The sequence below is a fragment of the Beta vulgaris genome, chromosome 2, assembly GCF_026745355.1.
Source record: "Beta vulgaris subsp. vulgaris cultivar EL10 chromosome 2, EL10.2, whole genome shotgun sequence".
Lineage (NCBI taxonomy): Eukaryota > Viridiplantae > Streptophyta > Magnoliopsida > Caryophyllales > Amaranthaceae > Beta > Beta vulgaris.
The window spans coordinates 35671373-35696581 of record NC_079203.1 but is presented as its reverse complement, the minus strand read 5'-3'; the positions used below and the strand labels follow the sequence as shown (position 1 = coordinate 35696581).

General features: G+C 37.1%; 3 protein-coding genes across 3 annotated transcripts; all 3 read right to left on the bottom strand.

Moving 5' to 3' along the window:
* Positions 1-9516: 9516 nt before the first annotated feature.
* LOC125494834 (uncharacterized) lies at positions 9517-10182 on the bottom strand. The gene has a single exon (XM_048638669.1). The coding sequence runs from the start codon at positions 10180-10182 to the stop codon at positions 9517-9519; it is 666 nt and encodes a 221-aa protein (XP_048494626.1).
* Positions 10183-10333: 151 nt separating this feature from the next.
* Positions 10334-10849, bottom strand: LOC104886893 (uncharacterized). Its single transcript, XM_010671425.2, has one exon. The coding sequence runs from the start codon at positions 10847-10849 to the stop codon at positions 10334-10336; it is 516 nt and encodes a 171-aa protein (XP_010669727.2).
* Positions 10850-17913: 7064 nt separating this feature from the next.
* On the bottom strand, positions 17914-22458 carry LOC104886846 (LOB domain-containing protein 1). The gene is made up of 2 exons (XM_010671375.4): positions 22020-22458; positions 17914-18641 (listed from the first exon to the last, which is right to left on the bottom strand). Exons 1-2 carry the CDS (start codon positions 22326-22328, stop codon positions 18246-18248), a joined length of 705 nt encoding a protein of 234 aa, XP_010669677.2. The 5' UTR covers positions 22329-22458; the 3' UTR covers positions 17914-18245.
* Between the last annotated feature and the right edge of the window lie 2751 nt (positions 22459-25209).

Here is a 25209-nt window from a genome sequence, read left to right as displayed (position 1 = left end):
ACTATTTTCAGGCATTCCTGTCGAGTTGCTCTAGTAAACAAAAGACTGTCATCTGCAAAAAGAAGATGAGAGATTTCCGGTCCCGATCGGCTAGCTTTTGCACCATGAAGTTCCTTAGAAAGCACTTTCTGTTGTATCATCTGTGAAAAGGCATCCGCAACCAGTATAAAAAGGAAGGGAGAAAGAGGATCCCCTTGCCTTAGGCCCCGAGAGGGGGTAACAGACCCCCCTGCTCTGCCATTAATAAGAAAAGAGTAAGACACTGACGAAATGCAACTCATTACCAAATTCACCCAACGTCCATCAAAGCCCATTGTCAATAAAAGCTTCCTGAGAAAACCCCATTCTACCCGGTCATAGGCCTTGCTCATATCCAACTTCATCGCAATCAGTCCCTTCCTGCTATTATTTCTTTTCTTCATAGAATGAAAAATCTCGAGGGCTATCAGGGAGTTATCAGTTATTAATCGTCCAGGGACAAAGGCACTTTGGTTCTCCGTAACAATGTCGGGGAGGAATTGTTTCAATCTAAGCACCAAAGCTTTGGATGCAATCTTATATAGTACATTACACAAACTAATAGGCCGAAATTCCGAAACCAGAGTCGGATTTTTAACTTTGGGAATGAGGGCAATATTAGTACAATTAACAGAACTCGGGCAACAGTAACTATGTAAAATATTGCTAACAAAATGGAATACCTCATCACCAATAATGTGCCAAAATCTCTGATAAAAAATTGCATGTAAGCCATCTGGTCCTGGCGCTTTACAAGGGTGCATCTGTTTTAAAGCCTCATGAATTTCCTCCTTCGAGTATGGTTTCAATAATATATCATTAAACTCCGTTGTCACCGATTTTTTCACGAACTGGAGCACCTCATCCATTGCGCCAGTAGATGGATCACTCGACGTAAAAATCTCATGAAAATATTTCTGCACCAACCTTTCCAATTCCTCCTCCTCCTCTCGCCATTCACCATGTTCATCAAATAGACCTTTTATGCAATTTCGTTTCTTTCGCTGAGAGGCCTTATGATGAAAATACGACGTATTCCGATCCCCATCTTTTATCTCGGCCACTCTCGACCTCATATACCAATGAGCTTCGAGTTTTGCGTTCAAAGAATCTAGTTCCTTCTCCAATTCCCCACATTTCTTGCATGTCGTCTCCGAGATTTCTTCCTTTTGCGCATTATGAAGCTGTTTTTCTACCCTGTCAATTTTCTTTGCCAGGTCCCCCGACCCTGCTTTGCTCCAGCCTACTAATCCCCTCGCAACAACCCCAACCGGCTTTGAATAGGATCCCCACCGAGCCATCCCACGCCTCACGGACCGTGGCTTCACATCCTTCTTCCAATAGCCACTTCGTTTCAAATTTGAATTGTCGCATATGACATTGCTTCATCTTAGGCGCTTGGGTTTTTAGTACAATTGCCGCATGATCTGATTTGTATCTAACAAGGTGCTCCACAACAGCTTCCGGAAAAAGTTGTAGCCATGTTTGAGATACCAAAAATCGGTCAAGTCTCTCCCGAATCCTCGTTTCCGGACTATCCCCTCTCTCCCATGTATACCATTGCCCCACAGCTCGTAAATCTCGTAAACCACAAGTATCAATCCCTCCCTAAACCCTCTCATAGCACGTCGTTCTCTATCAGCACCCCCCTGCTTCTCATCATAGGATAATATTTCATTAAAATCACCTCCCAGCACCAACGGACCATCGAACTCCAAACAGAGATGTCTAATAAGCTCCCACGTACGATGCTTATTTGACTCCTCCGGCCAGCCATATACACCCACAAAACGCCATCTCTCTCCCCTGCGAACCACATCGCCACAAATGTGATTTTTAGAGAAACACTCCCTATTACATGTTTAGACGAAACTCATTGTTTTTTCTTAGAATTTGAAAAGGTCACAAATATAAGAAGATAATTCCTTAAATGAAAATATGTTACAACCTAATTACTTACACTTAGCACAAGACAAGATCCACAGGATATTTACTAGGCTATAATTAAGGAAAAGAATACAACTCATTGATTTACATAAATATACAGAGAATGATATGAAACTAATGAATGAATATTTTCATATCATCTAACACACCCCCACAGTCGAAACGGGAGGAGGGCGGACGTTGAGCACTAGTACAAAGTTGGCCTAAGGTAACATGTATGAGGTAACACTTTTCAAAATTTAAGTTTGTCGAATATATATGTAACACCTTGGTAACACTTAATCAATTCGTAACACTTAATGTAACACATTTTCAATAAGTAACATTTTGAAGTAACACTTTTTTAATTGAGTAACATTTTGATGTAACACTTTTAAATAGGTAACACCTTTAGGTAACACATACATATTGGTAACATTTAACAGTAACACTTTTTTTCTTTAAGTAACACTTTAAGATAAGTAATTTTTTAGAGTATAATTTAAGTGTAATTTTTAATATAATATTATGATTTCTTATATACTTTGTATTATTTCTTATAGAAGCAATATTTTCAACAAATTAAACTAATCTTCTGTAATAGCCCTATTTTTTTAAAAGTGTTTATCTAAAGCTTAATTGTAACTATTAAGTTAATTACATTTCGAGTATTCTTATTTTATTTGAGTTGGAGTACGGATAGTTATTTTTGTCGTATTTGTAATATATTTATTTGTTTAATTTTATGAAGTTATTTATATTATATATTTTGGAATTTTAGATATTTAAAATAGGTTGAGCATATTTGGCCAAATAAGAAACTACGATATATGTCTACCCTTATAATTTCCTTTATGTCGGTTTTAAAATAAAAATAAAAACCAATACCTTTTCCCTCATTCTCGGGTCTTCCAAACCCCAAAACCCCAAACCCTTGCCCGTGAAACTCCATTCCCTTGCATTTCTCTCTCTTCACGCATCCCATCCTCCAAACATCAGACCCCTCGCCGGAGTTTCTCTTGCTGCCGGCGATTTCCCGTTCCTTTCCTTTCCTCTTCGTTGCTATGCGCACGGTGCTGCTCGCAAGCCACCGCAGTGTTGTTGTCGTCCCTCCCCTGCTGTGCTCTCGCGTCGCCTGCCCGCGCCACCTGCACCCTTGCCGGTGCCTCGAAGCCTCGTCGTAGCTCACCTCCGCCTCCATGTAGATGCTCAGTCGTTCCCCGGTGCTCAGTCGCCTCACCGAAGCTTTGAATACCCCTCTGCCCTCTGTTCTTCGCTGCTCTTGTGAGCAGAGGTACTAACCCAAGCTTTCCTTTCTGTTTTCTTTATTACTCAAGTTGATTACTCTTGAACTGAAAGTTCTGTTTATGAAATTATGTTGTTGATTGAATTAATTGTGCATTATTTGCAAAGAATCAGTTTATGATTTAGTATTTAATTGGTATTGTAATTGCTGCTGTTGAGACATTTTGAATGTCAATTGTTGAGTAAACAACGATGTTGGTAGAGAAATCAAGTTGATTTAGTTTAACAAGTTTGATTATATGACTTGGTTGGACTCGTGAAAGAATTTTGATTAGAATGATGAATGGAATTAGGTTAGCTCCTTTTTATGGAATTAGTGAGTACTATATATTTACACATAATTAGAATATAATACCACTCTTTTAGCAGTATATAATAAATGAAACTTGTAGTTTAAGGAACTACTTTCATGATAGTTAGATGTTGGGAAGTAAAATGTAATTTATTTCTTTGTCTAAGTTATTAGATTGTATTGTGTAAATAGCACTTGAGTTAATTAAAGTTAGCTTGTAAGATTCAAAATAAATAGTTTATAATGGAAAAGAATGTATTAGTATAATAGTTAGTACTAATCATGGTTATGTTTCTTGTTTCTAAGAGTAAATACTAGTTGACGAGGTGATAATGATTCAATTGCGTGAAGGTAGTGGTGCATAGTTCTGTAAGTGAAACTCTAAGTTGAGTAATTCTAACTATGAGTTGTTAATCATTCATTAATCAAAGAACCCAAATGATAGAGACCTAAAGTAAAACACGAGTCTGCATAGTTCAGATCTGTAGTTGCTCTAGCAACTGTCGGTGCAGGTGCTTATGCCATGTCCTTTCTTGCCTTTCACAAAGTCTAACCTGTTATTTCATCCTAATTCAATACATAAATTGGTTTAGTCATTTTCAGACCTATTATATTTTAGTGACTTTATAAAAGGGGTTTGATGTGGAATTGATATTCCAGAATGCTATAATGGTATGTTGATGCTATAAGGTAACACTAAAGATTATTGCATTGATTTGGTGAATTATTCATCTTTGGGATGAAAAAGATTCGCTAAAACTATATATATATTGGATCAGATTATACATAATCTACATTAATATAGTCTTACAATAAATACTTTCTCTTTCTTTTCTTTAATTTTCTTTGGTCATCCTTTTTCCAGCATGTTGCATTGTGAGATTGCAGAGCTTGTCGCCAGTTGCTACAGATGACACATCAAGCAATGTTTCTTTCTATTCTCTTCCTACTACTCAGTGGAGTCTTCTTGCAATTGCTCTCTTTTTCTGCAGTGGTCACTGGTAAGGATCGGCTTTGCTTATTAAAATGTTTTTCTTTATGGAGCCTAATCCAGTTCATTTATGAATAATAATAAGCTCTAATATAAGATCCATTCGGTAAGAAAACATTTAACAAATTGTTGCATCTTCACGTAGGTGTGCATTTGATGGCCTTCGATATGGTGCTGCATTTGTAGGGTGAGTATTCCTTTTCAACTCTGAAATCTGTTGAATATAAACTATTAGAAATGCGATACATTAGACAAGAGGATGGGATCAGGGGAGAGAGTTGGTTATGGTGAAGTACTCATTTTGACTTCTGATTATCTCACACATATGATCCTCATTAGGCTAACTTAAGATTACATCAGGTTTTTCTTTCCTTTACAGTAAAATGGGTCATTTATTCTTTGCAACTTTATAATTAACACTGCTTTTATCTCATATGTAGATTTGATGAGTTCATGCTTTTAAGACAAGCAGTTCTTCAAGCTATTGACACGTTTGGCTTTTCTCACGTTCTACCAATTTTTGGTCTTGCCATTTTGGTTTCTCAAAGACATTCAAATGATCAGAAAAGGCAAAGCAAACTCTCCTTGAGTGTGCAATTATCTCAGGTAAATGAATCCACTTGCATATGTCCAGATGTTGTGCTCTCTTATCATGGAACCAGTTCTGCAGTTTTTGTTAGTTGCTGATCAATTTTTTACTGTCAAGTTGCTCATCAATTTATATTGTCATATGATTAGGTATATTTGAGTATGGATGCATCATCACCAGTGCAGTTGCCTTTATGGTATTATGTGTTACAATACAAAGGCGGCATCAGATGGTAACAGCAAGGCCTTTCTTAGTAATTCTCTGTGCATTTGTCTTGGCTTTGTTGAACTAAAGTTTTGCTTCTGTCGTGCAGGTATGGGGATTATTTGCCCCAAAATATGTTTTTGACGGGTGGGTCTTATCCTGACAGACGTCCTTATTTGTCTGGGATCGCTGTATTATATTGACTTTGTAGAAGACGACTTCAAGCAAAACTGAGTTTCTCTAAAGAAAATGGCTATCTACAGAACATATTCTTCGGAGAACAAGAGAGCGCACGGTGATGGGCCTTATGGTGAAATAATGGAAATAGTGGCGGATTAGAGTAGCAAACATGCATGATACATCGAGAAGCATGCCTACATGGATAATGGAATTGAAGAATAATGAAAGAATGACCTTAAGATTGATTTAGGTTTATTTAATGAGAGATATATATATTATGATTTTATGATTTAATTTTTAGATTAACTATTTATATATTGGATGCAATAGTATGTTTTCGATTGAGTATATACTCTTTGGCTCATTTTTTACAATGGTCGTTGAGTATTTCTACTCATTTATATCAATAATATCATTTTATTTCCTCTTCAATTATTACGTTTATAAGTTTTACTAATATTATCATTGTATATATGCCGATAAATTAAAGAATGTTACTATAAGATATGTGAAATAGAAGCGTTACACTATAAAACTAGCTGATAAGAAGTGTTGTCAAATATCTAATAGAGTGTTACATATGCTGATTTAAAATGATACATAGTATTTAACAAAGTGTTACTATGAGTCAAGAGATGACATAGAAAATGCTACTATAGATGAAAAAGTGTTACATAAAACATTATTAGTAACACTACAAAAATGCTACATTAGTTTAAAAAAAGTGTTCGTTAGAGAATTTTGAGTAACACTTGAGAAAGTGAAACATTAGCATTGGAAAGTGTTACCTTAGAGAATAGGTAGCACGGGCAGATGTTTCACTTATAAAAGTGTTACATATGACCTAAAGCAACACTTTTAGGCCTTTAAGTAACACTTTTGGGGTGATACTTTAGGCCAATTATGCACTAGTGGAGGCTGTCCCGGAAATCATGAAATAGAACTAAGGGAAGTCCCTTCGTGAAGATGTCTGCAATCTGATAGCGAGAGGGAACATGTAACACACGAACCTCTCCTCGAGCAACCTTTTCGCGTACGAAATGAATATACATCTCAATGTCTTTAGTACGCTGATGTCGTTAAACAGGATTCCCAGACAAGTAAATGGGACTCACATTGTCACAATAAACCAACGTAGCCTTCTGAATAGGACAATGAAGTTCAACCAGGAGATTACGAATCCAACACAATTTAGAGACCAAATTAGCGACTCCTCTGTATTCAGATTCAGCATTGGAACGGGACAAGGTAGTCTGTCGTTTAGAGGACCAGGAAAGCAAATTGTCTACAAGGAACACACAATAGCCAGATGTAGAACGACGAGTATCAGGAGACCCACCCCAATCAGCATCAATATAAGTCACGAGATTCGAAATAGAGGATGGATACAGGTGAAGACCATACTCGAGTGTGCCCTTGACATAACGAACAATGCGCTTGAGAGCGCACATGTGAACCTCCATGGGTTGATGCATATAGAGACATATATGCTGTACTGCATAAGAAATATCAGGCCGAGAAAAAGTAAGATATTGCAATGCACTAGCAAGACTCGTGTATAATGAGGGATCACTGCAAGCCACCGCAGACTAAGCACTGAGTTTGGGTTTAGTATCAACTGGAGTAGTAGAAGGCTTACACGCAGACATGTCTGCGCGTTCAATGATCTCTTCAACATACTTATGTTGAGATAAGAATAAACCACCTGCATGACGAGTGACAGCAATACCCAAAAAATAAGTCAAGAACCCCAAGTCTTTCATAGCAAATTCAGATCCAAGGAGAGAAATGATAGACTTGCGGAGTATGGCAGAAGAGGCAGTCAGAATAATATCATCCACATAGAGAAGTAAATATGCCATTTCAGTACCTCTACGATAGATGAACAAAGAATGATCAAATTTGCTATTGACAAAGCCAATGGTGGTAATAAAATCTGCAAACCTGCGATACCAAGCATGGGGTGCCTGTTTGAGACCATATAATGACTTCTTCAACAGACACACATGGTTGGGATAAAGAGGATCGCGATAGCCTAAAGGCTGATGCATGTAGACTGTCTCATTCAGCTCACCATGTAAAAATGCATTCTTCACATCAAGTTGATGCAGCAACCAACCTTTAGACAATGCCAAACTAAGCACAGTCCGAATAGTAGCAGGCTTCACCACAGGGCTAAAAGTCTCCCCACAGTCAATGCCGACTCGCTGAGTCTTCCCATCACCTACAAGACGAGCTTTATAGCGCTCAAAGGAACCGTTAGATTTTTCTTTATGAGCAAATATCCACATAGACCGAATAATATTAGCATGGGGAGGATGAGGAACTAATTCCCAAGTCTTTTTTTTAATGAGAGCATGATATTCATCATCCATAGCCTGTTTCTAATTCGGGTCACGGAAGGCGGACACAGGATTACGTTGGAGAGGAGAGCGGTCAACATGGGTAACAAGTGAAAAAATCTTTTTATTTTTATAAATCCCATTTTGACTATAGGTGACCGGACGGGGTGCAGGAGGGAGAGAAGTAGTGGGATGAGCTCGGTTTGTGGATGGCTAACGGGTAAGAGGAGGGAGATTGTGGGAAGAGGGGCTGCTAGTAGGACAAGGCCCAGAGAGAAGGGGATCTGCACTGGATGGGTTAGGAGGAGGAGAGGGCACGCTTGAGGTAGGCAAGGCCCAAACTCGGGCGGTCCAGACGCAGAGGGGAGAGGGGGACGGACTGGGCCGGGTCCACAAGAGAGATGTGGGGCGGTTTGAGGAGAGAAGCGAGGCTGGGCAGGAGGCCCAGAAGCGCTAGGACTGGACTGGGCAGGATGCCCTGACCCACTGGTAGAATTGTTTGAGGCCAAGAATAAGGGCTGACGGCAAGGAGGAGTTTGGGCCAAAGAAGAGGGTAATTCCATGAAGATAATGTGATCCAGAAAATCATAAGTTGTGGACTGTTTAGTGTGAAGGGAAGCAAATGGGAAGGAATATTCATGAAACACCACATGTCGACACACAATAATTTTGCGGGAAGAGATATCATAACACTTATGGCCTCTATGATTAGTGGAGTATCCCAAGAAGACACAGAGTGGATCGAGGTTGAAGCTTGTGGATGGTAGTTGAGGGAAAAAGAGGATAGCATAAACATCCAAACACACGTAGTGGTTATAAGAGGGTCGTTTGTGGTAAAGCATGTGAAGAGGAGACTCATAGGCGGCTAGTGTCTTAGTCGGGAGAATGTTAAGTAGGTAGGTTGCTATTTATAATGCATGATGCCAAAAGGAAGGGGGAAGTGAAGCATGAGAGAGAAGAGTTCTCACAATATTATTGATAGAACGAATTTTACGCTCTGCTTTACCGTTTTGAGATAAAGTGTATGGACAAGAGAGACGAAAAGATAAGCCATGAGTTTTACAAAATTCCCAAAAAGGTGCATTATCAAATTCCCGCCCATTGTCACATTGAATATTTTTAATTTCCCGTTCAAATTGTGTGCGGATATAAGCTTGAAATTGAAGGAATGTGGAATAGACTTGGGACTTTTTAGCAAGAGGAAAAGTCCACAGATAATTTGTAAAATCATCCAACACAACAAGATAATAACGATGGCCACTAGAACTCAAAACGGGAGAGGTCCAAATATCACAATGAATAATATCAAACGGCATTAACGTACTAGAAGTAGATGAAACAAATGGCAATTTAACATGTTTCCCAATAGGACATGAGTAGCAAAAATCAGATAGGCTACTTTTATTACAATAAATATGATTACTAGTCCTAAGAGACTCCAAAATAGGGGAGCCCGGATGACCCAACCGAGCATGCCAAAGAGATGGTGCAAGAGCCACAAAGGTGGAAGGAATGGAAGCTTGATGAGGAAAGGTGGTGATGGAATATAAGGCACCTTGACTCTCACATCTCATTAGAGGTGTCCCCGTCCGAAAATCCTTCACAGAATACCCAAAAGGATCAAATTCAACGGAAACAAAATTATCAGTAGTAAATTTCCAAACAGACACTAAATTTTAATGATTTTAGGTGCATGCAGGACATTTTTGAGGGTTAAAGGGGGGTTGGAAGAAGGCAAATGTGCGTCCCCATAACCACGAATTGAAATACTATGACCATTTCCGACAATCATACCATTAGAAATGCTCAAATTAAAATAAGAGTTTAGAGTACCATGGGAAGAAGTCATATGAGATGTCGCTCCCGTATCCATATACCAATTCGGATCCGGTGGAGTAAGACCGAGAGTATGCATCGCAGCCTCTATGTCTGTAGGGACGGATGGAGCATCTGCCGCATAGGCCTGCTGCTGCTGCCTCGGCCCAGACCCAAGAAGCCCTGCCCCTTGCTGAACCTGCTGATGCCTGGGTGCCCAAGAAGGTCGAGCCCAGCCCTGATTGGGATAAGGACATGGGGGGAAGGCCCAAGGAGGGTAAGCCCAAGGCCCCCATGTTAAAGGAGCCGTCTGCACTCCTGGCCGGGCAGGTCCACTGTGGCCACTGGTCTGCCCCCTGCTGCCGGAATTATTCCGGCCACCACCGCCACCATAATTATTCCAGCCACCACCGCCGGAATTTTTTATTTTTCCCTGTTTATTTTTATGCTTACCACCATTTTGAAGACGGTGATGAGGATGATTGTCCGGTGATGAACGATCATTATGAGAGACCACCATTGCGGATGAGGACGAACCCAGTGAAACTTTCTTTGCCACCGACCTCCTCTAACACAAACATGGACCGTGCTTGGTAAAAAGGAGGAAGCGGGTCACTTTGACGGAGTAACGTACCGACGCCATTGTAAGCCTCCGTGAGGCCGACAACCATTTAGAGAACAAGACAGTTGTTAGAAACCGGGGCACCCACATTCTTGAGTTGATCGGCCAACATTTTCAAACGTCGACAATATCGCAAAGCATTAGGAAAATCCTCCATAGCCGTATTGGAGAACTCCTGTTCTAAAGTAACTGCACGGGAAGACTTATTGTCTTGAAAAATGTCTCGAAGGTGCCCCCACGCCGCCTGAGCCGTGAGATCAGGCTCAAGTATAGTATTGAGAAGATCATCATAAATAGTGCTATAGATCCATTTCAATACAGTAGCATCCACAGTGCTCCACTCGTCCTTTTCATCATCAATAGATGGAATTTTAGATTTGGATGTGGGAAGAATATGGTCAATGACACGATGAGAACGTGCATGAATTTTGAAAAGCTGCGCCCACGTAGCATATTGCACGTTTTCCATGTCAAGGACAATAGGAAGATTGTGTTTGATATTAGAGTTAGAAAGATTTGTGAGAGAAGGAGACGAGGCGGAGGAGGAAGGGGTGGTGCCGGTCATGGTTGCCGGTGTGAAGTGGGCGGATGGCTACTAGGGCAAAGCGGAAGAGAGAGAAAAAAGAACCCTAGAATCTGATACCATATAAGAAGATAATTCCTTAAATAAAAATATGTTGCAACCTAATTACTTATACTTAGCACTAGATAAGATCCACAGGATATTTACTAGGCTATAATTAAGGAAAAGGATACAACTAAATGATTTACATGAATACACAGAGAATGATATGAAACTAATGAATGAATATTTTCATATCATCTAACAACAAACTCACAGTATCCTCATTGAGCCCTCTTTTAGGCATACAACATGAGGTCTAATGGATCTCTCTTAGAGGCAATCAATTTTATCGGGCTTTATGTTTCAAACATATACAGATCTTCATCTTGCATTCTTAAAATTGGTTGATCTTCATTTATAATTTTGAAAATGATGACAAGCCAATATCTTCACTCTGTATTGTGATAATTATTGGGCCGACGAAAACTTAGCTTATAAGGAGGAGAAGCTATGGTATATTTAATCCACTATTTTTTATTTTTTTTTGATAGGCAAGATAAGATATTATTGCACCAAAAACAAACCAAATGCATTCAAGCTAGGGACAGGCCCCTGGATGAACACCACACCAACAGGCTACATAGCCAATACTACCTTCCATTGAGGGCTACAAACCATCTTTGGTCATTACTACTTATTTTCTTAGGTATAATACTATGAATTCTAGTATATACAGTATGTTTGATGCTATATATAACAGAATTTATACATTTCACCTAACTATTCCAGAGGGCATTATTCCTTTCACCCCATATGTGATAAATGGTGCTCATGACAGCTGCATCTAGCACATTCCTTCTGAATTTGCTTTGCTTCTTCCTGTGCAGTCTACTTAGCAATGTGTTGTAATTAAGCTGATTACATACCAAACCCAGCCATTCAAGTATGCTCAAGATACATTTCTGACTGATATAACAGTTGAAAAAGAGGTGCATATGGGACTCCAGCTGATCTGCACAAAGTAAACAATTTCCATCCTGTGTTCTCCCCATTGTCAGTAATCTGTCCTTTGTATTCAACCTGCCTTGCATCACCAGCCACATGATGAAACGATGCTTTGGAATTCCAAGCCTACACCATACCATTTTTGTCCAGTACTCCACCCTAGATGTAGGGGCCATCTGCTGATAGCACATCTTTATAGCATACCTTGGCATGCTAGATAGCTGTATCTCAGACATATGCCTTCTCATTATGTCTTTTATTTTGCAAATTTCTCTCCAGTACCAGCTATCACTCACCTTTGGTGAATAAGTCCACCAATTTTGATCCTTTAGGTAAATGGAATGAATCCATTTAACCCATAGGTTTTCCTTGTTAACTGCTATCATCCACACATGTTTGCCCATAGCCACCATATTCCACCTTTGACCATTTATAATCCCCAGACCCCCTTCTTTTTTTGCTTTGCATAACTGTTTCCAAGCAACCTTTCCAGGGCCCCTGGAGTCTGCAGTACCACTCCAAAGGAAACTCCTGCAGATACTATTGATTTGCTTGATAACAATTCTAGGCAGCACCATAATCTGAGCCCAATAAATCTGAAATGTCATCAAAACTGAGTTCACCAGTGTTAACCTTCCAGCAAAAGACATGTTCCTTGAACTCCACACCTTTATCCTTGCACACATCTTCTCCATAATTTTCTCACACTGAGCAGCTGATATCTTCTTAGAGCATATGGGGATGCCTAAATATCTGAAGGGAGAGGAACCTTTAGTGAAACCTGTCATATCCAAAACCCTCTGAACCTCTGATGGCTGCATACCAGTACAGTACACATCTGTTTTGGAGGGACTAGCTTGTAACCCAGTTGTATCAGAGAATAGTTTAAAGCCTTGCATCATCATGTGCACAGACTTAAACTCCCCTTTGCAGCATACGATGATGTCATCAGCAAAGCAGAGATGTGTCAATTTTGTACCTCTGCATTTAGGGTGAAATTTAAAGCCTTCTTTCTCCCCAACAATCCTCAGGATCCTAGACAGGTATTCAATACACAAGACAAATAACAGGGGTGAGAGTGGGTCCCCTTGCCTCAAGCCCCTTTTACCTTCAAAAAAACCATGTAATGAGCCATTTATTGCAAGAGAAAACCTTGGAGTTCTCACGCAGATCATTATGAGTTTGACAAAATGCTCTGGAAATTGTAGCCCTACTAACATTTCTTCAACAAAGTCCCATTCAACTGTATCGTAGGATTTTTGCAAATCCAGTTTAATGATGCACCCTGCCATAGCCTTCTTCCTTTCATAACCTTTAACTAAATCCTGACAAACCATTATATTATGGCCTATGTATCTGTTTTGCACAAAAGCTCCTTGGTTTTGAGCTATAATGTCAGGTAGGATGTTGCTTAGTCTTGCACAAAGCACCTTTGAGATACACTTATAAAGTGCATTGCAACAAGAAATGGGTCTAAAATCTTTTACACTCTCAGCACATTTACCCTTGGGAATGAGAGTGATGCTTGTAGCATTAATTTCTTTTAGAATCTGCCCTGTGTTGAGGAAATCTAGCACTGCATTACTAACCTCCTCTCCCACTGTCTCCCAAGCACCTTTGAAAAAGGAACTACCAAAACCATCTGGGCCAGGGGCCTTCCCACCATCAATAGCCCACATTGCAGCTTTGATTTCCTCCTTTGTATAAGCTGCAGCAAGTTGCCCCTTCATTACATCATCAAGAATAGGACCCTGGGCAACAACTGACAGCTTAAGCTTAGTTCTATGTTGCATCTTTGAACCAAGCAGTGACTTGTAATAATCTAGGAAGACATCAGGCACCTAGGTTAGTTCAGTAGTCCAATTTCCATGCATATCCTTTATGGAACATATGTTGTTATGTCTTTGTTTTTGCTTGATCACTTGATGAAAAAATCCAGTGTTCTCGTCCCCCTCCTTTAGCCAATCACTTTTAGCTTTTTGAGCTAAAAACTGCATGTAAGCCTTGTGAGCTCTAATATATTCATGTTGTGCTTCTTTCTCTCTATTGGCAAGGTCAACATTACAAGGATCAGCATGTAGTGCAGTCTGCAATCCTTCTAAAACCTGGTAAGCTTTGGAATCCTGGGCTGCAATATCACCAAAACTCTCCTTATTTAGCTTCTTAAGCTCCCCTTTAACTGCTTTCAGCTTCTTAACCACTGCATACATTCTAGTGCCCCTTTGGGCCCCTTGCCAAGCCTGATTAATGATCTCCATATACTGGGGATGAGATTGCCACATTTTATAAAACCTAAAAGGTTTCTTTCCCCCAGTAATATTAGGGTATACAGACACTATAGCAGGGCAATGATCAAAGTACCCCTCATTCCTGAAACACACTTCAGTAGCAGGGTATTTATCAGTCCACCTTTGATTCACCAGTACTCTATCAAGTTTAGAGAAAACCCTCCTGCTACCTTCTTGTTTATTGTTCCAAGTAAAGAAATTACCACAGTACTTTGCATCCTCAACTTCACATGAACTTATGCACTCCTGAAAATCCTTTATTTCCTGCAGCCTTATTGCACTACCTATCCTTTCATCTGTATGTAACACACAGTTAAAGTCCCCCATGAGGAGCCAAGGCCCCTGAATACTCCCAGCCAACATTCCCAAGTCCTTCCAAAGAGCCTTCCTCTCCTCTTGAGTGTTATGAGCATAGATGAAGGAACACTCAAATTCCTCACCATGCTTAGGAATCACTTTGCAATGAATCAATTGACTGGAGCTCCAGTGAGGGCTCACCTGAAATTCCACAGGATTCCAGGAAAGATTATCCTTCCTCCTGGATGATGCATACTATTGGAAGTAAACGCCCACCCCCTAAACAATTTCAAGTATAAGACTCCCAAATTTTGAGCCTTAACCTTTATTTCAAGGAGACAAACTAGGCTGCACTTATTTTGAGACAGAAAGCATCCAATATCTCTCTGTTTATCAGTCCTATTTGCCCCCCTGACATTCCAACATAGCATTCTATCCATTCAAGTTAGGAGGCCTTCCACCTCCCTCTCCTAGTTCAGCCCCTTGTTCTATCTCCTCATTCTCCTTTTCCTGCACCCCTTCCTCTACTGGTTTCTCCTGCACCTCCAGAATCTTAAAAGAATTGCTAACCACCACATTTGGACCCCTCTCCTTCCTAACTGAAACCTTTTGAGTTACTCTGGATCCTCCTCCATTTCCTTCCTGCTTTTGACCCTACTTTAGTAGGTTCCTTACCACGAGTCTTCACACTCTATGGTCTACCCAATCTCTTCTTACATTCCTCAACCCTATGACCCAATAGATGACAGTGAGAGCACATAATTGGTCTCCATTCATAGCCAATTTTAACTTCCTTCATGTTGCCATTTTCATCTAGAAACTTCACACCATCAGGTAGATTTTGTGAAATTGCTACTTCAATCTGCACTCGAGCAAATTGTAGCTTGTCTCTAGTGATAGTAGCCTGATCTGCTTGGATGAAAGTGCCTATAGACCCCACAATTTTGCTCAAACATTTATTTCCCCAGAATTTCAACTCTAGGTTCTTTAGTTGAATCCATATAGGAACAACTTTAATCTCCTTCTTAAAATCCACAATATCCTTATGCCATGGCTTACAAACTACAGGTTTCTTATCAAATGTAGGTCTATTTTCAGCCAGAATTTGGTCCCTCTTCTCCATAGAGGTAAATCGGACAATGAAAACTCCATGTTCTATGCTAGCTACCTTGTCAATACCTATATTCTTCCAAATACGCCTAAAGAACCCCTCAATTACAGCTAATGGTGGATTCGCCCCAATTACAGAACATACAATTGATGAATTCCAATAATCCACTTCATCTTGAATATCATCCATCGCAATTTGCACAACATCATTATTCAAAACACCAGAATTACAATCAGGATTCAAGATTGGCAATACCTGATTTTCCTTTGACGGACTTCCAGTTTTCATCACTGAGAGCCAGGATGAAAAAGTACGATGATCCTCCGATTGATTCTTCATCGCTGCTAGAGAAGCTTCCGGAGTAAGAATTTCACCATCCTCTGCCGAATCATCGGATTCCACCTCCATCGCTGAAACCCCTAACAATTCATCCATGGATTTCGTCTTCTTCGCCATTGAATCAGATGCAGGACCTTTCTGTTTATTCATCGCAATTGGGTTTGCAGACGAATTCGAGCTTTTCGCTTTTCTTGCCATGGCGCCAAGCGCAGGATAAGGTATCCTACGCCGAGAGAAAAGTTTAGAGCGCGAATACAACTTGGAGATGATGTTGATGTTTTAATCCACTATTTAATTGTTTAAAGATAACTTTTCTTAATTTTTCCAATGTTCTAAACTTTTCTTAATTTATATGAACCTTCCATAACTTTTTTTTTTCCTTGACCTTGTTAGTGGTCCAAAAATTTTCCCCATTGATGGATGCGGACCAGACATTTAAAGATAAATGAGATCTAACTTGGTACTGAACTCTAGGTTAAGCCTGAAAAATCGGGTCAGGACTATATGGGCAGTTCACATTTACTCCCTTCGTCCTCTATTAGTTTACCCCTTTCTTTTGCACGGAATTTTAGGAGAAATAATGTTGTGGGTCATAGAAAGAAAGAGAAACTATTATTTTATATTAAAGTTGAATGCATGTGTGATGAAAAGTTTGTGGTCCCATTTCAAAAATAGCAAAACAAAGAAAGGGGTAAACTAATAAGGGACACCCTTAAAAGGAATACGGGTAAACTAATAGAGGACGGAGGGAGTATAAGGGAGTTGTAGTGAGGTCAAAGGCATGGTGACATGTGACACTCTTATCAAGATTCTAATACACATGCTTATAATCTCAATAAAAAATATTAACTATGTGTTGTTACTAAGATTCGAACACACAACCCTTGAAATGAAATGTGAGAGTTTAAGCACTAATCCAATACAATTCAATACTTAAAATTTCAAAGTAATAATAAAGTCTTATAATTATATGTAATTATACAAACATGTAGACAAGCTTTTTGATCTTTAACCTTTTATTAAGTAATAACATTTGTTTACGCGAATCACATTGAAATTGTTATTTCCATCCCCAATTTCTCTGAAGTTTTTTTTTTGCACAACTTCTCATGCTATAACATCCATTTTCAATTTCGTGCTAGACAGAATATTACTAAAAGCTGATAGAATCAATATGAAATTTATGTAATATATTTAATAATTATAACTGACTCGGGACATCGCCCGGGATAAAATACTAGTTATTGAAAAGAAAAGATGTATCTATTAAATCATAATTTATGGAGTAACAAATGCTTCATATCATTGGAATTTTATTTTGATGTTAATTTCTCACCTGTTTTCATATAATTTGTTATTTATTTCATGTCAATTTTCTTTTATTTGATGTCATTTAGTCATTAGTTTCATATCATTTCTGATTTGTTTCATGTCAATTTACTTTTGTTTAATGTTATTTTGTTATTTACTATTTCATATCATTTCTAGTCTGTTTCATGTCATTTCAAGCTTTTTTTTAATGTCATATTGTTATCTTTGTCATATCATTTTTGATATATTTATGTCATTTGATATTTGTTTGATATCATTTTGTCATCTGTATCATATCATTTATGATACGTTTTACTATATTATTTTCGTTTTTATTTTGTTATATAATACATTTATGGTGTAACATCTTATTCGCAAAATGCTTTTTATTGAAAAAAAAGAACTAAACAACTTTTAAAGTTGAGGAGTTACTCCTTCTAGATATCGTGTATAAGTTTTGACATGGAATGAAGCTTCTTTAATCTTGCGGTGGCCCAGACTTTTTTCCTTTGACGATGCAACCAAAACCCATTTAACCATGGTCAAGATTTTACCATTAGATTTTTCTCCAATACATGCCTATGCGTGGCTTGTCAAAATTTCAGTATTATTATAAGAGTCGTACTTGCAATAACAACTTCTAACAAACGATCATAATCCGTTTTTTTAATTCGTTATACTTTATAATTGTAATTGAAAGGGATGATAAATCATTTAGTAACGACAAGAACCAACAGGAAAGAAATGTATTAAATTTTAGGTTACCAAATAAGAGTTGAGTTTGGTACATAAATTAATTAGTATACTAGTTATTATAGAACTACTAAGAGTCTCCATTTCGTAAAAGGGCAATATTGTTTGTCTTTTTTTCCCCCTTTTTTTCCATTTCAAAGACTCTTCTTCTAAGTTCTAACAGTACTCCACTAAAGACTTAATGAAACAACTTTTTTTGTCTCATTTTCTTCCTTTCCTAACTAAGAATTTTAAGGCTTATTTGTTGAACAAAAAAGTCTACAACGAAGAAAGTGAAAATTATGATATATCCTCAAGTCCAAAGAGGCTCCCAGATAGAGTTTAAACTGTTGTTATCATCATAAAAACTTAAGAAGTTATTGTTATTGCTATTGTTTGCGCCAATCTCATACGCGCCGCTGTCGCTGCTGCCGCCGCTTTGTGGCGACGACGCCGACACAGGAATCATAGCATGATCTTGAGATTGCGTCGTCATTTCCATGCAGATTAGGGCGAGTAAATTAGCTTGTTGGCATTGCATGTTCACTATCTCAGCTCTTGACTTAGCTAATTCTGCTTGTAAATCACTAACTTGCTTTTGGAGTTGGCATATTGCTCCTGCACACCCATACACTGGATCTCTTAGTCGTGCATTTGCCTCGTATACCATACTGCTTACTGCATCTGCCCTTTGTGATTCTGGAAGGTCCTGATTTATTTATTTCACATGTAAAAGGAAGTATTAGTCAATAGTCCATTAATAATATATATACTCCAAAGTGTGTGAAAACATTTATAGTAAAAAGCTTGTTCTTTGTCCTCTCAAAATTTATATGAATATTGGACGGTTGAGAATGATTCTGGATTTTTTTTTAAAAAGCTATTACATAATACTTCCTCCGTTTCATTTTAATTTACACACATACATGTAAATGCGAAACTTTGAGGACATATATCTTTAGTTTTGTATTTGTAAAAACTATAAATCTAACAAGATCCCACATGACTATATTTTCATCCGCGTATAAATCACAAATGATGGTCAAAGTGAAATTTGTGAATGGTGTAAAATATGAAAGTGTAACAATTATAATGAAATGGAGGGAGTACTACTAGATTTTTCATTGTCATAATTATTGTGATCACATTCAAATTTTAGTGCATGAGTATTCTTTATTAGAAACGCATATATAATCTAAGTCATATAACCTAAACAATAAGGTGATTGTAGCCTACTCGTTTTCTCCTTAAAATTTATGTAGATTTTCTAAATTGAATTAATTAGGCATTTTTAAGGATGAAAATAAATGTTTCATGTGACTATACATAGGTTTGTTTTTAGAATAATTGTCACATAGGTACAAACTTAGCTATACATTGTTCTATAAATATAATATATAGTGACACACGAGTAATATGAAAATTTGTTTGTGTTCATACATAAAAAATCTCGTCTAAATATGAAATGGCAGTATGGGTTAGTGTAAATAGATATGAAATGCAAGTGTTATATTGGCGCATCAATCGAAAATGTACTTTTTGTATTTGTGGATTGTGATTGTACAAATATGGACAATAATGCATGGTAATTGACCCACATATGTAAGGACATATGGTGTAGTAGTGTTACTTTAATTCATTTTTATGTGAGTTATCTTCTTCATTGAAGTGATAGGACAAGTTGACATTGTGCCTAATCAGTGAACACTTAACGTTAGTGGGCAATGTATTCCCTGGTCATTGGCTTTAGATCCTCCTCGTTAAGTGTGAAAACTTAATTAATATCATTTGGAAACAATTATTTTTCTGAGATTGTATTATTAATCATGTTCTACCAATAAATATTACAAAATTCGCTTTTCCATTAATCATGCTTTTCATGATTCGTCTTAAGCAACTTTTTTTGAAGGGAAAAAATAAAGTCTTTTTTCATTATTTTAGACATATGACTTTAGATATATTCAAGTCAAGGATTACCAACCTAGGAGAGGACCTTGTTTTAAACGAACTTGTACTTTACCTTTGAATTAGTTCTTGTTCCATTTATCCAATTGCACACCTGTTCTATTTACTTTTACTTGTAACGCTTTTTTATATGGCAATCTCATATTACTTGTGAGTTGCGACATTATTAGTTATGAAAATTTGCTACACATTTTATCTAGAGTAGTTCATAGCTACTTTAGCTAGCTAGCTAGCTAAGAGGATTTAGCAAGGTTTTAGCTGAATTTGGATTAGACTTATAAGTACTTGATTACTAGAGTAATTTTGTCCTACGTTTTATGTTTCTTAATTTAATATGATTAATATTGTGTGGAGATAATCTCCACTTCTAGTGCAAAGTTTGTACTTGAACATCCTTCCTAAATCGATTATTATCATCAACAGACTTTTTGTGATCTATAATGTCAGCTTTAGTTTTTACTATATAATATCTATAAATAAAAAAAATCATGTATTACTTCTAATTGTAAATTTAAAGTATACAAAACTCCATATGCAAGCATATTTCTCGACTGGGTTAGCTAATATCCACCAATATGTGTTTATAAAACTTACAAAGCATGCATTTTCCAAAAAAAAAAAAAGAGACAAACTTAAATTTATATGTAACTACTACATCCATTCATCCAAATTTCTTCCCACTTATTGTAGCACCAAGAAAACCAGAAAATATTAATCAAAAAATAAATGAGTCCTTTTTCGACTTTTGCATAAGAGAGGTAGAGTAATTATCCAGAAATATGAGTGTATTTTGATGTGCGTACTACTAGCAAGGCAAATGATGGAATTTTTTTTTATCAAATATGCAAGCAAGTGAAAGTGGTAAGAGCTGAAAGAAAATTAAGGAACATAAAAGTATTCATGAAAATAACTATTTTCAAAGATAAACAAGCCGTAATTATGTATATTGAGCTAATAAAAGTGTTATAGGTAGAGAAACTTATTTTCTCCACAAGTTCCTATAGGATCTTTCGTCAATGGCATTGTTCTGAGTTTTGACTCTATGTACCATTTCACTTACTACATAGTTTATTAGTTAGTAACTTGATGGTTATCCTAATTCCTAACATATACTCCACTGTTGTGAGTTAGACTATTATGTAGATAGGTAATCCCTTCGTTTCCGAAAGATCTTCCCTCTTTTCGTTTAAGGGTGTTTCCAAAAGATCTTCCCTCTTTTGCTTTATTCCTTATTTGGCAAAACAAATTTCCCTATTTATCCTCTCATGTCATTATCATATGGTCCACCATTACATTATTAATTCAATTTTACTCCATTTTTCTCTCCTACTTTAACCCCTTTTTATTTGTTTATTTATTTAACCCCTTTCTCTCTCCTACTTTACTCACACCATGCCCCACACAACTTGATTTTCCTTGGTATCTGTAGGAACTGGGAAGATTTTTAGGAAACGGAGGGAGTAATTGACTTTTTATATTTTTTAAGATGGAACTTTGACTATTATATTCTTTTTAAAATATTAAAATTTATTTTTTTTACATGAATAAAAAAAATATTTTGGATCATCAAAATATAAAATTCTTCAGCTCTCAGTTTCAGAATATTCTTAACAAAATAATGTCAATTATTTTACAAAATTACTGTTAAAAAGTCAATAATCACGATTTGATGTTTGGAATAGACGAAATAACAAGAAAACGGCTATAGTATCCCCCACTAACAAGATAGCTTATATTATGTTAATATCTACTTTAATTTTAATTTTATCTTTATATTTACAATATCAGAAATGTCCAGTAATACCGAGATAGTATTTATTTCAATTTTCAAGCACCATATTTTGTTGCTTATATTTGCTAAATAAAGAATCATATTACAAAATTGTTTAAACTGAATTGATTTTTAAGCGGATGATTGAAGCCCCAGGAATAAATTTATACTCTATCAAAACTGATAATTTGAGCAAGAAATTTATAGTATCGTACGCTGCTCATGGTCATTCTGGTAGGTTAGTATAAACAAGTAACAAAAAAAGAAAAACAAAAACCTTTTATAAAGTATAGCATCATAAAGCTACATTACATATTTACAAGGATATAATGTAGTGTATGTATATATTACCTGAAGTAACTTGATGATATTACTAGCACCAAAGACTTTATGGGCAATGGTGAATTTGAGGGGATCAGTAGGAGGAAAGTAAGGAGCCAACACACATTTGTCGGCGCACCGACGTCGAAGGATCTTGCAAGCTGCACAAGGGCTCATTATAACGGGTGCACCACCCACACCGTGTCCGTGTCCGTGTCCGTATCCGTGGCCGTGGCCGGAAGGAGGAGAGTTTGGAGACTGAGGAGAGCCTGGTGATGGTGTGGATGTTGCTCCTGGTGAAGAGTACATCATTTTATCACTGCTGTAATTACTCTCCATCTTTTGAGTTTTACACTTTTTTTTGTAAGAGATAGAGATTAATTTGTACGAGAGAGAATTGAATAAGTTAGTAATGTGAAGTGGTGATGATATGGTTTAGGAAGTGGGTGTGGGTGTGGGTGTGGGTGTGGGTGTGGGTGCATAACCAAAGTACATGGACGTGATATATATATACCCCTGTATGGGAAAGAAAACAAAAGTAGTCAGGAAAAAAAGTTTTGGGTCAGGAATACGTCACCTAAATCTATGGTGATGTCATCTTAGCTAGCTAGGTTAAGTGCCAATTTTTTCGTGTTTACGTGGCCTTTGGGTAAGTGATATTTTTCTGCATATTAGAAATGGGAGTGAGTTTGGGGTTTTTGTTCCCTATTATTGTTTTTTTTTGGAGAAAAAGCTAAGGTATGGAATTTAATTAGAAGGTGATCAACTTTTGGATTTTGTCAAAAGTACTACACCGAATTCTCCTTATTTTCTAGAAACTAATATGCTTGATTTAGTATGTGATAAGTTTTATGAGTCAGTATATAATACCAAATTTATATTCTGGGAATACTAAACTCATAAGAGGTATTCAATTATATGAGTTACTTGGCAATTTTTCCAACTCCTTATCTAATAAGAAACTACTCACTCGAAGAACGTATTAACTAACCGTTGTTACAGTAATGTTTAGAGGTTAAACTAAATCAAAACTGATATTAATGGTGAAATGAGGTGTTTGGTGAACTAGTATTTGAAATAGTTTTGGTGATTGATCTATTGTTTTAGAAAAGCTAATAAAATTAGCTTTGAGGTGAACATAGCTTTTGAATATAATATAGTTCGATTTAGTTACATTTCTAATCCAACCATTAGATTAGTCGAACACTAATCGCTATTAAGATTGTTTTGATAGTTTTACCTTTAAGGGCTAACATCGAATAGCTAGCTAACATCTATTGTGACAGCTAACTTCTTCATATGCATGCTTCATCATATTAAGGATATCTGTTTTCGGGGGAACCTTTTTGTTGGGGCAAGTTCATCACAATGTTATCGAAGAACTCGATAATTTATATTTCCTCTATTCTTTTTCTATGTGCAACAATTGAGTTTTCACATTTGTCAATGCACAATTTTAACTACTATCGTTTATTAACTTTTAGTAAAAGTAATCAAATTTTGATATTCTGAAAGTATTTATTAAGACGAATTTGACAAGACCCTACATGATCATATTTTTCCTTTCGTAAAAACCACAATAGATAATAAAAGGATGGTGAGTGAATAGTGTAAAAATCCTATTGTTGTAATTGAAAAAAAAAAGTATTATACTTCCACTATAACATAATAACTGCAACAAATGGGTATTATTTGTGAGGCATTTGTTGTAGTTATTATGTTATGGGGAAAGTATATCATATTGGTATTTAATTAAGGGAATTTTTTGTGTTATAGCAACTAGGAAGAAGTAGAAAGCAAAAAAGTTCACTAGTACAGAAACATCAATTTGCGTCGGATCTAGGTCTGATGTGAGAGCTCTCGACGCAAATTGTGCATAACTAATCTGTGTCAGATAGAAGTTTGACGTTAAAATTGTGTCATTTGCATCGGAGCATAGGTCTCATCCGACGCAAATAATGAAAAAGGTTGAAACCAGTCGTGTCATTTGCGTCGCGTATGACAAAACATCTGACGCAAAAGGCCCAAATTCGCGTCAGCTGGGCTGCCATAAATGACGCAAATGACTGTTTTTTTTTCTTAAAAATAATTCTGATAAAAACTGAAAAATTGGGTCAAATTTTTTTAGAAATTTTGTTACCCTCTTTGAATTTGTACACGTCTGTTACTTTATTCAAGTTGGATTTATGGCCATTTGGACAATAAGATCAGCAAGCGATGTTGGCAGAACTCCAAATTGTACTTAATAACAGCAAATGTGGCAAGTTATCCCCTTACATTAATTTTCATAATCCATCCCTATATGAATACCAATAATGGTCGTGAAAAAGAAAAATCACACACCAAAAAAAACAATATTAATATTAATCATTATATTTTGGAATGTCATAACAAAACAAAGGTGGAGGAAATTTATGAGGGTCTTAGATAAGTGAAATTGACAAAAACAACGAAACATGTACTTCGATTCAGAAATCAAACTAAGCAAATCCAAAATAGAAGAGATTAAGAAGGGAAGGTTTAGATTTGCACCTCCTCCAAAAAAAATGATAAGAATTACAACTTCTCTCGAAAACAACAACCAAATCTCTTAAAATCTAATCAACTACAACAAAAAAGCTCTAGAAAACCCTAAATATCTATCATCACCATTAATTAACATCGAATGTTTTCGTCAAAGGTTAAGATCTCGTTTAACTTGCGCCGAAGTTCTTGTTCTTCTTCAATTTGTTGTCCTTCAAATCGCCATTTGTTCTTCTTCAATTTTCCTTCGTTGTTCTTGAGTTTCGAATGATAAGATCTACAGCCACCTCCCATATTTGCTCTTTAGCTTCATTTGATCTTCAGATTCAGATTTGGTTCTTTAATGGGAGGAGCAGTTTCTTAATGGTGAGTTTCATTTCCAACGAGCAAAATTCGTCATTTGCTCTTCAGTTTCAGATATGATTTCAATGGCATTTGTTGCTCTTCAATTTCGAACAGTAGGATAGGAAAAGTAGAAGAAGGGGCCGGGAGGGACGAAGTGAGATAGGGAAAGTAAGGTAGTGGAGTAGGTGATTAGAGTGGGAGTAGGAGAGGGAGAGAGATTGAGAGAGTGATAGGTTAGGGTTTGGGGGATTATTGAGATAACTCGAAAATTAAAACGGGGAGGTGAGGGATGTGCGTCGGATGGGCTTACCTTCCGCGCACATAGTTAGTTCCGTTTTTTAAAATGGGTCGA